The 14,362-nt window shown below is 38.0% G+C and overlaps 1 protein-coding gene across 2 annotated transcripts in view; it reads right to left on the bottom strand.

Annotated features, from left to right (window-relative positions):
* Positions 1 to 14,362, bottom strand: part of mslnb (mesothelin b) — a 61,400-nt gene that overhangs the window by 40,082 nt on the left and 6,956 nt on the right. For both annotated transcript variants that reach the window (XM_073860099.1, XM_073860100.1), the window contains exons 18-52: positions 13,693 to 13,789; positions 13,179 to 13,201; positions 13,049 to 13,070; positions 12,926 to 12,953; positions 12,754 to 12,835; positions 12,463 to 12,621; positions 12,193 to 12,380; positions 12,000 to 12,100; positions 11,790 to 11,908; positions 11,502 to 11,678; positions 10,939 to 10,970; positions 10,759 to 10,856; positions 10,622 to 10,647; positions 10,417 to 10,438; positions 8,838 to 8,865; positions 8,675 to 8,756; positions 8,384 to 8,542; positions 8,114 to 8,307; positions 7,921 to 8,021; positions 7,707 to 7,825; positions 7,419 to 7,595; positions 6,856 to 6,887; positions 6,676 to 6,773; positions 6,539 to 6,564; positions 6,350 to 6,371; positions 4,836 to 4,863; positions 4,673 to 4,754; positions 4,386 to 4,544; positions 4,116 to 4,309; positions 3,923 to 4,023; positions 3,713 to 3,831; positions 3,422 to 3,598; positions 401 to 432; positions 221 to 318; positions 84 to 109 (exon numbers count right to left, since the gene is read on the bottom strand). In XM_073860099.1, the coding sequence (XP_073716200.1) occupies positions 84 to 109; positions 221 to 318; positions 401 to 432; positions 3,422 to 3,598; positions 3,713 to 3,831; positions 3,923 to 4,023; positions 4,116 to 4,309; positions 4,386 to 4,544; positions 4,673 to 4,754; positions 4,836 to 4,863; positions 6,350 to 6,371; positions 6,539 to 6,564; positions 6,676 to 6,773; positions 6,856 to 6,887; positions 7,419 to 7,595; positions 7,707 to 7,825; positions 7,921 to 8,021; positions 8,114 to 8,307; positions 8,384 to 8,542; positions 8,675 to 8,756; positions 8,838 to 8,865; positions 10,417 to 10,438; positions 10,622 to 10,647; positions 10,759 to 10,856; positions 10,939 to 10,970; positions 11,502 to 11,678; positions 11,790 to 11,908; positions 12,000 to 12,100; positions 12,193 to 12,380; positions 12,463 to 12,621; positions 12,754 to 12,835; positions 12,926 to 12,953; positions 13,049 to 13,070; positions 13,179 to 13,201; positions 13,693 to 13,789 (3,228 nt within the window). The remainder of the gene's footprint in view (positions 1 to 83; positions 110 to 220; positions 319 to 400; positions 433 to 3,421; positions 3,599 to 3,712; positions 3,832 to 3,922; positions 4,024 to 4,115; positions 4,310 to 4,385; positions 4,545 to 4,672; positions 4,755 to 4,835; positions 4,864 to 6,349; positions 6,372 to 6,538; positions 6,565 to 6,675; positions 6,774 to 6,855; positions 6,888 to 7,418; positions 7,596 to 7,706; positions 7,826 to 7,920; positions 8,022 to 8,113; positions 8,308 to 8,383; positions 8,543 to 8,674; positions 8,757 to 8,837; positions 8,866 to 10,416; positions 10,439 to 10,621; positions 10,648 to 10,758; positions 10,857 to 10,938; positions 10,971 to 11,501; positions 11,679 to 11,789; positions 11,909 to 11,999; positions 12,101 to 12,192; positions 12,381 to 12,462; positions 12,622 to 12,753; positions 12,836 to 12,925; positions 12,954 to 13,048; positions 13,071 to 13,178; positions 13,202 to 13,692; positions 13,790 to 14,362) is intronic.

Genomic DNA, 14,362 nt, shown 5'->3' with positions numbered 1-14,362 from the left:
GTAAATGATTGTTTCTTTAATGCTGTTTAATAACTCTTCTAAGAGCAGAAATGATTATGAAGAGAATCAAAACTAAATCTTACTGTTGGAGGTTGAGGAAGTTTACAGCCTGAAAATAATACAAATAAAGTGAGTCATTCACTATAGCAGAAAAAACATTTAATCTCACAGTAAACATTGAAAGATGCGGAAGAGACAATGACAGATTAAGGAGTTAAACCTTTTGCTCCATTCTGCTTGAGTTCTGTAGTTTTTTGAAGGACCAGAGTCTCCATGTATGATGGCAAAGAAGATGAAGCATTGAACAACTTCTCAAAACTGAGAAAGAAAGACAGAAGATTTCAGTACAAGAGACACGAGACACTAAATAACCTCAGATCAGAGATTTAAGAAGACTTACATCAGTAGATATGAACTGCATGGAATAATGGTCTGTGGAAACAGAAACATGTATGAGTGCTGTTATTAGATATGAAATTCAATTCATTCATCAAATGAATAAAGAAAACCTAAGGGTCCCATCCGGGTCATGGTACCACCAATTTATTGCTTCTGCTTTCATCTGAATTTAAACTGTCCCACTGCGCAAAGTGACGTCAGAATGACGTCTTTTTCATGGAATTTTTGGACGTCCGAATTCGGTACATAAAAGGGGTTGTTTTGTAACGCCAGGCGACGTCTTTTTTGCGACGTCTTCTGCACGTCTAAATGTTTACATCCGTAGGACCTCCGTGTAAGGGAAAAAGACATGAAAAAAGCGAAAAGAAACGATTGTCTCTGCACTTCACCCACCCACTGCAACGCCGAACGCTTCAGTCATTTCCTGCCGGCCGCGGGTTTCGAACCACCGATCTCTGGGTTTCAAGCAAGTCTCGCTAACCACTCAGCCACAAGGCCATATGTGAATTTTGTATATAAGGCACACTTATTGCATCCATAACACGAACGCAACATTATGAGAACAGGTGATAATATTTTCATGTTAAATTGTTAGTATGATCATATATTGTAAGATAACGAACTACGCATTTAATTACAGATTTTTAATTGTACATTTAGATGAATTTGTATATAAATAAAGAAAGCAGAAAACACAGTACTGTATAAAATAATATAGACTATTCGTAAGTATTAATCATGTTGGTACAATAATACTGATATTTGTAAATAAAAAAAATTTTATAGGCCTAATCGTGTAATACAGACATGGGCCTGTCATAGACGTCCAAATGACGTCCAAAGAATTACCCAGTTTAAACGTCAAATGTTGCCCGTAAATATGACGTCCAAAAAATTACCCAGTTTAAACGTCAAATGTTGCCCGTAAATATGACGTCCAAATGACGTCCAAAAAATTACCCAGTTTAAACGTCAAATGTTGCCCGTAAATATGACGTCCAAATAGGGTCATGGTTGGACGTCCAAATAGTGGACCTAGTTTGGACGTCGAATAGATGTCCAGAATTGGTCATGGACCAACGGACCCAATATAGACACGATCTGCACGTCTATTCGACGTCCTGTGTTTAGTGGGGTCAGTCAAACATTGGATATAATTGTGATAATAAGAAGTCTACAAGCCACAGGATCATATGTCTGTCGATAGTTCAGCTCTTAAAACCAAAGGAGTGAAGTTTAAACACAACACTACACAAACCAGTGGTCTTCCACTACACTGAACCCCCTAAACCTCAATCACAATCGGGTCACGGCACCACTGACAGCACCTTACAAAATTACAGTTTTTTTCAGTCGCTAACAAGTGTTTGTCCAAACAGTTGTGACATTTTCAAAACTCTAAACACAATTAGCACAGCATCATTTTTTTGTGGCCATACCATTCACACATTTCATGTCGTTTTCACACAATATGCAGTCAGTGAACTCATTTCCACAATGCTTACATTTTCTTAACAGACAAGCTATACCTCCCAACAAAACTATGGATTGTTTTTGCAGTATTTACGAATGTTAACACACAACATCCCACAAGAGCAAAAACAATATTCCAAACCTTAGATACAGTATAAAAACCTCTGCTTCTGCAATGAGATCAGTTCAGAAACAATATACCTTAGCTGATAATAAACAGAAAATTTTATAATTGACACACAACTGATTTATGTTGGGTAAATTGGGCCAACCACAGCTGATTCCAGTCTGGCTTAGACTCAGTGGCAGGGGTTATTCCTATTAGATTGACACTAAAAGGAGGACTTTAAGGACTGCAGGAGCAGTGAGAGATGAGGTGAGAGATGCATGACAGTGAGAGGTGCAGGAGCAGTGAGAGGAGGAGGGTCAGTGAGAGATGCAGTGAGAGGTACAGTGAGAGATGCAGTGAGAGGGTCAGTGAGAAGAGCAGGGCCAAGGAGAGGGCAATGTAGAGAATGCATGGTGGTGGCACTCCAAGGGCTGCAAGAACAGTAGTCAGTGATGAAATTCACTGATTTCACTAAGAGAGGCTGGTGAAAGAGTGCAGCTCAATTGGAGGTGGTCAACAGTTGCCTCCATTATACGCATCTTTCAACTAACCAACTGGTTGCTTTTTACATGAATTGTTTCTATTCTCACGTGATCTGTCAATAAGGTCATACAGTAATGCATATGTAAGTTTTTTTTGTCCATCTAAAGATTGCAACATCTTCCACCCTCTGGGGGAAGAGGAAAGCTCCTCAATAATGATCAAGATCAATACTGTAAACTTTTTCTGTTCTATCATATTGTGTTTCTACTTTACCTCAGTCAGGGAAAAACTGTTTTACTGAAATGCTTTTGAATGTGAACATTGCTGTACATGTGGACATATAGTTCCCAACCAAGACATTTAGTGTAAAAACAGTGGATTGCATGTTTTGCAAGCCAATACATGTAAAACTGAAACATAAAAGTCTATGCAGTTTTTGTAATGTCAACAATAGCCAGTATTTTGAAACCTGGTGTACTTTAATTGATTGCATGTACCTTGTGACGTGAAAATAAGTGTTATTCTTTGAAAGAATAATTTAATTTAGAGTCAGATTTCCAGTGTTTTGGTAAAGTTATTATGTGCAGAGAAAGATGTGTTCTGTTTTGAAATGAAGAGTTAGTATATATTTAACTAAATGTGTTTTTGAGAAGAAAATTTAGCATTTGGCTAATTGTGTTTTGTAGGTGTGAGTCTGTGTTAAGTGTTTAGAAAAAGTATCTGAAGTATGGGTAAGGGCTTGTTAGCAATTGAAAAAAACTGTAATTTAAAACACAGAAGTTACAACAATTTATTGATCAATTTTATTTACATTTTTAGAAAGTAATTACATTCAACAAATCCCTTTATATGATATTTTTGAGTTTGTCACACTATATAATCAAAGAGTTTTTGTGTCAGAAATGAAACTAAGATGCTAAAAATGCTGTCTGTCATAAAGTTCTGAATAAGTTTTACCGTCTGTGAGCGTATGAGCAGGATTTGAAGAACATCAGGAAGTCCTCGTTCCACAGGAGACACCAGCAGATAATCAAACACTTCATTGATGATCAGATCTTTCTCTGTAAGTTCAGGAAGATCATCAACCATCAGTTCAACCTTTTGGTTTGCAGAGAGATAATCCAGAGTCTCCAACTAAAGACAAACGAAGTGAGAACGAGACAGATGAAATGAGGTAAAAAATATAAAACTGTGAGAGGTTTATGTTGTCTTGTGCTGTTTGTTCTTGAATGAAATCAAATGACATACAGGATTAAAGAATGGGTCGATGAAGAGCAGATCTCTGAGAGACACGAACTGAACAAACAACCCAAAGTTCATCTGAAGCCACTCAGTGCTGCTGTTAGAACTGAGCAAACAGCCTTGATCTAAAACACAACAAACAAACAAACAATACGATTAAAAGCACAACATACTCTGTCTGAATCATGTGTGGAAGAGAAAACATCTCCAGCTCACCTGTTGTGTTTCTTCTGAGGAAGGGCAAGATGAAGAACTCCATCATGTTGCTTCTCTGCATCTCATCCATTAGATGGAACTGCATATTAAAATCCTGAAGACTGAAGGGAAATTGTTGAGAATTAAGTAAAGCATCTTATAAACTCCTGACACTCTTGATCTGTTGGGAACGCTGAGGAAATGGTTTTCTTACAGTTGTTGGTAGGTTTGACAGCTGAGGTTTTTGCTGATCATGCACTGCAATAGTGTGGATGATGCGTACGGTAAAAAGGCCTTCAGACTCTCATTGAACCACACATTCCATTGGTCAGGACTCAACGGCTCCAGTCTGAGTTCAGCGATCACATCCAGGGCATGAGACAGCGACTCACTTCTGATTGGCTGAGTCTGATGATGTCATTATGTTATTAATCTCAGTTAAACCTTCAGTAAATTTAAGTCAAGTTTCACCAGGATTATTTACCATATTTTGTGTCATGCTGGAGAAGATGATGAGCGCTTGATCTAGAACCTGATCTGTTTTAGTGAAGAGCAGTTTCCAGATTTCCTTTGATGAACTGATGTTGCTGGATAGTTGACACATCAGAAGATCTGCCAGGTTTACAGCAGTAAAGTCATTTAACTATGAACAGAGGACATGAGCTCAGTAAACATCACTGTTCAGAAAATATCAGCAAAGATTCTCAGACACGTGACTCAGTGTAAGGTAATGATGCTCAAGAGTAAAACACCCTTGAATCAATTCCTCACCGGAAAACAAGCGTACTGATCCAGACTGATATTACAGGAGACGCTCATGAGACCAGTTGACAGAAGAGCGTTCAGCTCATCACTGTAGAAGACATCAGAATATTACGAGAACTTTCAGTCTATGTCACAATGTCAATGTAGATAAAACAGTAACAGTTCATACCTGTTGACTCCTTCACAGACTCTGGTAGCTGTTAAACAAATCAGAATTTATGGATTAGTGCACCTACATTTCATTTGAACTCCAATACAAACATGAGAAATCTAAATGCATAATGATAAACCTTATCTATGTGACAGACCAGAAGAAAAGCAATTACAGCAAGTCTGTTAGACAACAGAGCAAACAGAGCTTAAACAAAGGAGCTGATTTCTCCTACAGTATATAATCCTCTGAAAGATCCAAATAACAGCCATTCATCATCCCTGATTTACCAGATAGACAATGATCTTCTCTGAATGACAGAGTGACACAAATCATGTAGACAGATCCCTGGTTCAGCTAGAGATGTTTGGGAATGTCTGGTGCTCATGCGTAAGGTGCATGGAGAGGGTGAAGATCTCTTCATAGTCCCTTTCACACAGTGATTCCAGAAAATACACTGTAGCCTACGTGTGTTCACACACATCTCATTAAGATCCTTTAAAGACATGTGACTAGTGTTTGAATCGAATCAAGTCTTAATGGGTGTGTTTACTCTCAAACGTGTTGTTTTGATCGTCTCTCCTCCTACAAAACAACCTGGTGAACAGCAACCAGTCTGGCTTCAAAAGTAGGCACTCAACAGAAACACTCAACAGAAGCACTTCTCTTGGTCACTGAAGCTCTGAGACGGTCCTCATCCTGTTGGACGTGTCTTCTGCTATTGACATCATTAACCATGACATCCTCCTGTCAACCCGAAGGAAAATTGGTGTCTCTGGAATGATGTTCCAGTGGTTCAAGTCTTATCCTTCAGGTATGTCAATTAGGGTGTCCTTGAAAGGTAAGGTCATCCCACAGTTTCCGGTTGCATCTCGGCATACCTGAATGATACCTCGGTCTGGATGAAGTACCGTCACTTACAGCTGAACTGTTAGTTATCTCGGCCGAACTCGAAAACCTCTACAGATGATCCAGAATGCAGTGGCCAGAGTGGCCTTTAATGAAGCAAAGAAAGCGCATGTCACACATCTTCTTGTCAGTTTACATTGGCTTTCAATAGCTGCCCGCATCAAATACAAAGCTCTGCTGTTAGCCTACAAGATGACAACTGGCTCTTTAACCCTATGCCTACACTCAAAATGGGCGCACTAACATTATCTCAACGTAACCGCACCCAAGCGCGTTTGATCCCCAAAGCCTGATTCATTTGAGTAGTGTGATCGCTCTGTGTGAACTCTCAGGATTGATCCTGCAATCAATTCCAGAATGTGTTTGCATTTACACAGAACATTAACATTTATGCATTTGGCAGATGCTTTTATGTGAAGCGACTTACAGTACATGGTATTACAAGGTACACATTTTTATCAGGAGAGCTGAACTCTCTTGTTAAAACTGTGACAGGTCTGTTATCAGAAACATGTGAGCTCATTAATGCTTCTGAATTCAATCATTCATTTCTCATAATGTAAAACTGAACAAATATTTAGAAGAGAATTTAATGTTTTACATAAGTAAGAAGATCCACTTACCATTGACCAATGTAGATATACACTAAAAGAAAGAAAGAAAGAAAGAAACAAACAAACAAACAAACAAACAAACAAACAATATCAGCATTGATACAAGAGTTGAAAAGTAAATGATTGTTTCTTTAATGCTGTTTAATGACTCTTCTAAGAGCTGAAATGATTATGAAGAGAATCAAAAATAAATCTTACTGTTGGAGGTTGAGGAAGTTTACAGCCTGAAAATAATACAAATAAAGTGAATCATTCACTATAGCAGAAAAAACATTTAATCTCACAGTAAACATTGAAAGATGCGGAAGAGACAATGACAGATTAAGGAGTTAAACCTTTTGCTCCATTCTGCTTGAGTTCTGTAGTTTTTTGAAGGACCAGAGTCTCCATGTATGATGGCAAAGAAGATGAAGCATTGAACAACTTCTCAAAACTGAGAAGGAAAGACAGAAGATTTCAGTACAAGAGACAGGAGACACTAAATAACCTCAGATCAGAGATTTAAGAAGACTTACATCAGTAGATATGAACTGCATGGAATAATGGTCTGTGGAAACAGAAACATGTATGAGTGCTGTTATTAGATCATCTTTATTCAAATGAATAAAGAAAATGTAAGGGTCCCATCCGGGTCATGGCACCACCAATTTATTGCTTCTGCTCTCATCTGAATTTAAACTGTCAGTCAAACATTGGATATAAATGTGATAAGAGGAAGTCTACAAGCCACAGGATCATATGTCTGTCGATAGTTCAGCTCTTTAAACCAAAGGAGTGAAGTTTAAACACAACACTACACAAACCAGTTGTCTTCCACTACACTGAACCCCCTAAACCTCAATCACAATCTGGTCACGGCACCACTGAGAGCACCTTACAAAATTAATGTGAAACACAGAAATTTCAACAATTTATTGATGAATTTTGTATACATTTTTAGAAATTAATTACATTCAACAAATCTCTTTATATGATATTTTTGAGTTTGTCACACTATATAATCAAAGAGTTTTTGTGTCAGAAATGAAACTAAGATGCTAAAAATGCTGTCTGTCATAAAGTTCTGAATAAGTTTTACCGTCTGTGAGCGTATGAGCAGGATTTGAAGAACATCAGGAAGTCCTCGTTCCACAGGAGACACCAGCAGATAATCAAACACTTCATTGATGATCAGATCTTTCTCTGTAAGTTCAGGAAGATCATCAACCATCAGTTCAACCTTTTGGTTTGCAGAGAGATAATCCAGAGTCTCCAACTAAAGACAAACAGAAGAACGAGACAGATGAAATGAGGTAAAAAATATAAAACTGTGAGAGGTTCATGTTGTCTTGTGCTGTTTGTTCTTGAATGAAATCAAATGACATACAGGATTAAAGAATGGGTCGATGAAGAGCAGATCTCTGAGAGACACGAACTGAACAAACAACCCAAAGTTCATCTGAAGCCACTCAGTGCTGCTGTTAGAACTGAGCAAACAGCCTTGATCTAAAACACAACAAACAAACAAACAAACAATACGATTAAAAGCACAACATACTCTGTCTGAATCATGTGTGGAAGAGAAAACATCTCCAGCTCACCTGTTGTGTTTCTTCTGAGGAAGGGCAAGATGAAGAACTCCGTCATGTTGCTTCTCTGCATCTCATCCATTAGATGGAACTGCATATTAAAATCCTGAAGACTGAAGGGAAATTGTTGAGAATTAAGTAAAGCATCTTATAAACTCCTGAAACTCTTGATCTGTTGGGAACGTTGAGGAAATGGTTTTCTTACAGTTGTTGGTAGGTTTGACAGCTGAGGTTTTTGCTGATCATGCACTGCAATAGTGTGGATGATGCGTACGGTAAAAAGGCCTTCAGACTCTCATTGAACCACACATTCCATTGGTCAGGACTCAACGGCTCCAGTCTGAGTTCAGCGATCACATCCAGCACTTGAGACAGCGACTCACTTCTGATTGGCTGAGTCTGATGATGTCATTATGTTATTAATCTCAGTTAAGCCTTCAGTAAATTTAAGTCAAGTTTCACCAGGATTATTTACCATATTTTCTGTCATGCTGGAGAAGATGATGAGCGCTTGATCTAGAACCTGATCTGTTTTAGTGAAGAGCAGTTTCCAGATTTCCTTTGATGAACTGATGTTGCTGGATAGTTGACACATCAGAAGATCTGCCAGGTTTACAGCAGTAAAGTCATTTAACTATGAACAGAGGACATGAGCTCAGTAAACATCACTGTTCAGAAAATATCAACAAAGATTCTCAGACAGGTGACTCAGTGTAAGTAAGGTAATGATGCTCAAGAGTAAAACACGCTTGAATAAATTCCTCACCGGAGAACAAGCGTACTGATCCAGACTGATATTACAGGAGACGCTCATGAGACCAGTTGACAGAAGAGCGTTCAGCTCATCACTGTAGAAGACATCAGAATATTATGAGAACTTTCAGTCTATGTCACAATGTCAATGTAGATAAAACAGTAACAGTTCATACCTGTTGACTCCTTCACAGACTCTGGTAGCTGTTAAACAAATCAGAATTTATGGATTAGTGCACCTAAATTTCATTTGAACTCCAATACAAACATGAGAAATCTAAATGCATAATGATAAACCTTATCTATGTGACAGACCAGAAGAAAAGCAATTACAGCAAGTCTGTTGGACAACAGAGCAACCAGAGTTTAAACAGAGGAGCTGATTTCTCCTACAGTATATAATCCTCTGAAAGATCCAAATAAGAGCTTTTCATCATCCCTGATTTACCAGATAGACAATGATCTTCTCTGAATGACAAAGTGACACAAATCATTTAGACAGTTCCCTGGTTCAGCTAGAGATGTTTGGGAATGTCTGGTGCTCATGCGTAAGATGCATGGAGAGGGTGAAGATCTCTTCATAGTCCCTTTCACACAGTGATTCCAGAAAATACACTGTAGCCTACGTGTTCACACACATCTCATTAAGATCCTTTAAAGACATGTGACTAGTGTTTGAATCGAATCAAGTCTTATTGGGTGTGTTTACTCTCAAACTTTTTGTTTTGATCGTCTCTCCTCCAATCTTTTACAAAACAAACTGGTGAACAGCAACCAGTCTGGCTTCAAAAGCAGGCACTCAACAGAAGCACTTTTCTTGGTCACTGAAGCTCTGAGACGGTCCTCATCCTGTTGGACTTGTCTTCTGTTTTTGACATCATTAACCATGACACCCTCCTGTCAACCCGAAGGAAAATTGGTGTCTCTGGAACGATGTTCCAGTGGTTCAAGTCTTATCCTTCAGGTATGTAAATTAGGGTGTCCTTGAAAGGTAAGGTCATTCAGAAACATGGCTTCTTTTAACACTGCTGTGCTGGTGACATCCAACTTCATTTCTCATTTTAACTAGATGATCCCACAGTTTCTGGTTGCATCTCGGCATACCTGAATGATACCTCGGTCTGGATGAAGTACCGTCACTTACAGCTGAACTGTTAGTTATCTCGGCCGAACTGGAAAACCTCTACAGATGATCCAGAATGCAGTGGCCAGAGTGGCCTTTAATGAAGCAAAGAAAGCACATGTCACACATCTTCTTGTCAGTTTACATTGGCTTTCAATAGCTGCCCGCATCAAATACAAAGCTCTGCTGTTAGCCTACAAGATGACAACTGGCTCTTTAACCCTATGCCTACACTCAAAATGGGCGCACTCACATTATCTCAACGTAACCGCACCCAATCGCGTTTGAACCCCAAAGCCTGATTCATTTGACTAGTGTGATGGCTCTGTGTGAACGCTCAGGATTGATCCTGCAATCAATTCCAGAATGTGTTTGCATTTACACTGAACATTAACATTTATGCATTTGGCAGACGCTTTTATCTGAAGCGACTTACAGTACATGGTATTACAAGGTACACATTTTTATCAGGAGAGCTGAACTCTCTTTTTAAAACTGTGACAGGTCTGTTATCAGAAACATGTGAGCTCGTTGATGCTTCTGATTTCAATCATTCATTTCTCATAACGTAAAACTGAACAAATATTTAGAAGAGAATTTAAAGTTTTACAAAAGTAAGAAGATCCACTTACCATTGACCAATGTAGATATACACTAAAAGAAACAAACAAAGAAACAAAGAAACAAACAAACAAACAAACAAACAAACAAACAAACAAACAAACAATATCAGCATTGATACAAGAGTTGAAAAGTAAATGATTGTTTCTTTAATGCTGTTTAATGACTCTTCTAAGAGCTGAAATGATTATGAAGAGAATCAAAACTAAATCTTACTGTTGGAGGTTGAGGAAGTTTACAGCCTGAAAATAATACAAATAAAGTGAGTCAATCACTATAGCAGAAAAAACATTTAATCTCACAGTAAACATTGAAAGATGCGGAAGAGACAATGACAGATTAAGGAGTTAAACCTTTTGCTCCATTCTGCTTGAGTTCTGTAGTTTTTTGAAGGACCAGAGTCTCCATGTATGATGGCAAAGAAGATGAAGCATTGAACAACTTCTCAAAACTGAGAAAGAAAGAAAGAAGATTTCAGTACAAGAGACACGAGACACTAAATAACCTCAGATCAGAGATTTAAGAAGACTTACATCAGTAGATATGAACTGCATGGAATAATGGTCTGTGGAAACAGAAACATGTATGAGTGCTGTTATTAGATCATCTTTATTCAAATGAATAAAGAAAATGTAAGGGTCCCATCCGGGTCATGGCACCACCAATTTATTGCTTCTGCTCTCATCTGAATTTAAACTGTCAGTCAAACATTGGATATAAATGTGATAAGAGGAAGTCTACAAGCCACAGGATCATATGTCTGTCGATAGTTCAGCTCTTTAAACCAAAGGAGTGAAGTTTAAACACAACACTACACAAACCAGTTGTCTTCCACTACACTGAACCCCCTAAACCTCAATCACAATCTGGTCACGGCACCACTGACAGCACCTTACAAAATTAATGTGAAACACAGAAATTTCAACAATTTATTGATGAATTTTGTATACATTTTTAGAAATTAATTACATTCAACAAATCTCTTTATATGATATTTTTGAGTTTGTCACACTATATAATCAAAGAGTTTTTGTGTCAGAAATGAAACTAAGATGCTAAAAATGCTGTCTGTCATAAAGTTCTGAATAAGTTTTACCGTCTGTGAGCGTATGAGCAGGATTTGAAGAACATCAGGAAGTCCTCGTTCCACAGGAGACACCAGCAGATAATCAAACACTTCATTGATGATCAGATCTTTCTCTGTAAGTTCAGGAAGATCATCAACCATCAGTTCAACCTTTTGGTTTGCAGAGAGATAATCCAGAGTCTCCAACTAAAGACAAACAGAAGAACGAGACAGATGAAATGAGGTAAAAAATATAAAACTGTGAGAGGTTCATGTTGTCTTGTGCTGTTTGTTCTTGAATGAAATCAAATGACATACAGGATTAAAGAATGGGTCGATGAAGAGCAGATCTCTGAGAGACACGAACTGAACAAACAACCCAAAGTTCATCTGAAGCCACTCAGTGCTGCTGTTAGAACTGAGCAAACAGCCTTGATCTAAAACACAACAAACAAACAAACAATACGATTAAAAGCACAACATACTCTGTCTGAATCATGTGTGGAAGAGAAAACATCTCCAGCTCACCTGTTGTGTTTCTTCTGAGGAAGGGCAAGATGAAGAACTCCGTCATGTTGCTTCTCTGCATCTCATCCATTAGATGGAACTGCATATTAAAATCCTGAAGACTGAAGGGAAATTGTTGAGAATTAAGTAAAGCATCTTATAAACTCCTGAAACTCTTGATCTGTTGGGAACGTTGAGGAAATGGTTTTCTTACAGTTGTTGGTAGGTTTGACAGCTGAGGTTTTTGCTGATCATGCACTGCAATAGTGTGGATGATGCGTACGGTAAAAAGGCCTTCAGACTCTCATTGAACCACACATTCCATTGGTCAGGACTCAACGGCTCCAGTCTGAGTTCAGCGATCACATCCAGCACTTGAGACAGCGACTCACTTCTGATTGGCTGAGTATGATGATGTCATTATGTTATTAATCTCAGTTAAGCCTTCAGTAAATTTAAATCAAGTTTCACCAGGATTATTTACCATATTTTCTGTCATGCTGGAGAAGATGATGAGCGCTTGATCTAGAACCTGATCTGTTTTAGTGAAGAGCAGTTTCCAGATTTCCTTTGATGAACTGATGTTGCTGGATAGTTGACACATCAGAAGATCTGCCAGGTTTACAGCAGTAAAGTCATTTAACTATGAACAGAGGACATGAGCTCAGTAAACATCACTGTTCAGAAAATATCAGCAAAGATTCTCAGACACGTGACTCAGTGTAAGTAAGGTAATGATGCTCAAGAATAAAACACGCTTGAATAAATTCCTCACCGAAGAACAAGCGTACTGATCCAGACTGATATTACAGGAGACGCTCATGAGACCAGTTGACAGAAGAGCGTTCAGCTCATCACTGTAGGGAGAAAGATGTTTATCATGAATGTCATGTAGGTAAAATGAATTGATTTGCATTTGGTGAAAATTTGAAAAATCTGATAAATACCCGTTTACTCCAGAGCAAATTGAGGTTTCTGAAGGAAACATGAAATAAAACAGAATGTGTGTTTTTATATTCCATTAGCTTGAGATAAAGTTTTTTATATATATGATATCAGATATAACTTACCATTGACAGGAGTTGAAATACACTACAAACAATATGATCAAAATAACAAAAACATATTAACAACTGTAACGATTTGTGTCTTTCCATCAAAGACATTTGACATGTTTTGTTTATGAAAATGGTTTCTTACCGTAAAGGGTGGAGGAAAACAGTCTGTGAGAAAGAACAACATCATAACTTTAGTAATATAGTTTGTGTGTGTGTGACTAAACTAGTGTTAAAATGTCTATTCAATTTTTAAAATATACAATTTGTTGAAGAAACAACAAACAGGATTCCCACTCAAATTTCCTGACTTTCCCTGACTAAAAATATGAATTTCCATGACCTATGTCCGGGATGCTGTGGGCCTGGATAGTGTACGTAAAACGATAAAACGTATCTTAAATGCATGAAATGAATAAACAGTGCCAATAAACGGCCGTTTAAATTGTAGTCAGTGGAGGAAATGCTATTCCTTACATCCCAAGTTAACCCTAACAAGTTAACAATTATCATTTAAAAAATGGAAACTAAGATTTTAAGCAACAAACAAAAAACCCTGATATTCCATGACTTGGGAAAAAATCGCATGACCCGTGGGAACCCTGAACAGAAGTTTGTGTTATGTCCTCATTGCGAAAAATTTATGTTTAAGTGTGTACCAGGTGAGGCCATCTGTTTCAACAGGTCTATGTTCTCCTGAATCAGTTCCATCATGTAAGGAAGAAGCAAAAACTCCTCCAGTCTCTGAACAATGAGAGAGAGAGAGAGAGAGAGAGAGAGAGAGAGAGAGAGAGAGAGAGAGAGAGAGAGAGAGAGAAAGAGAGAGAATAAATTCAATCCTACTGAATGTATAGAAATCATGCTGGGTAACACTTTATTTCGATAGTCCACTTTAGACATTTTACTAATTATAAGTAACTTTGCAACTACTTATCAACTACTTATCAACTACAAATCTTTAGATAATTAGTAAACCGTCTGCTTAATATCTACTAACACTTGATTGCGATGATATCTCAACAGACATTCAACTGTCTAGAAGTATCTTTGCAAGTGCATGTCAACTTATTCCACTAACCCAAACCTCTTTCCTAACCCTAACCCTTACAGTCTACTAATACTCCCCACTGCGCAAAGTGACGTCAGAATGACGTCTTTTTCATGGAATTTTTGGACTTCCAAAATCGGTACATAAAAGGGGTTGTTTTGTAACGCCAGGCGACGTCTTTTTTGCGACGTCTTCTGCACGTCTAAATGTTTACATCCGTAGGACCTCCGTGTAAGGAAAAAGGACATGAAAAAGCGAAAAGAAATGATTGTCTCTGCACT

The sequence above is a fragment of the Misgurnus anguillicaudatus genome, chromosome 3 (genome assembly GCF_027580225.2).
Source record: "Misgurnus anguillicaudatus chromosome 3, ASM2758022v2, whole genome shotgun sequence".
In the NCBI taxonomy this organism is placed as follows: domain Eukaryota; kingdom Metazoa; phylum Chordata; class Actinopteri; order Cypriniformes; family Cobitidae; genus Misgurnus; species Misgurnus anguillicaudatus.
The sequence above is the reverse complement of the archived record's forward strand: the minus strand, read 5'-3'. Positions and strand labels throughout refer to the sequence as shown.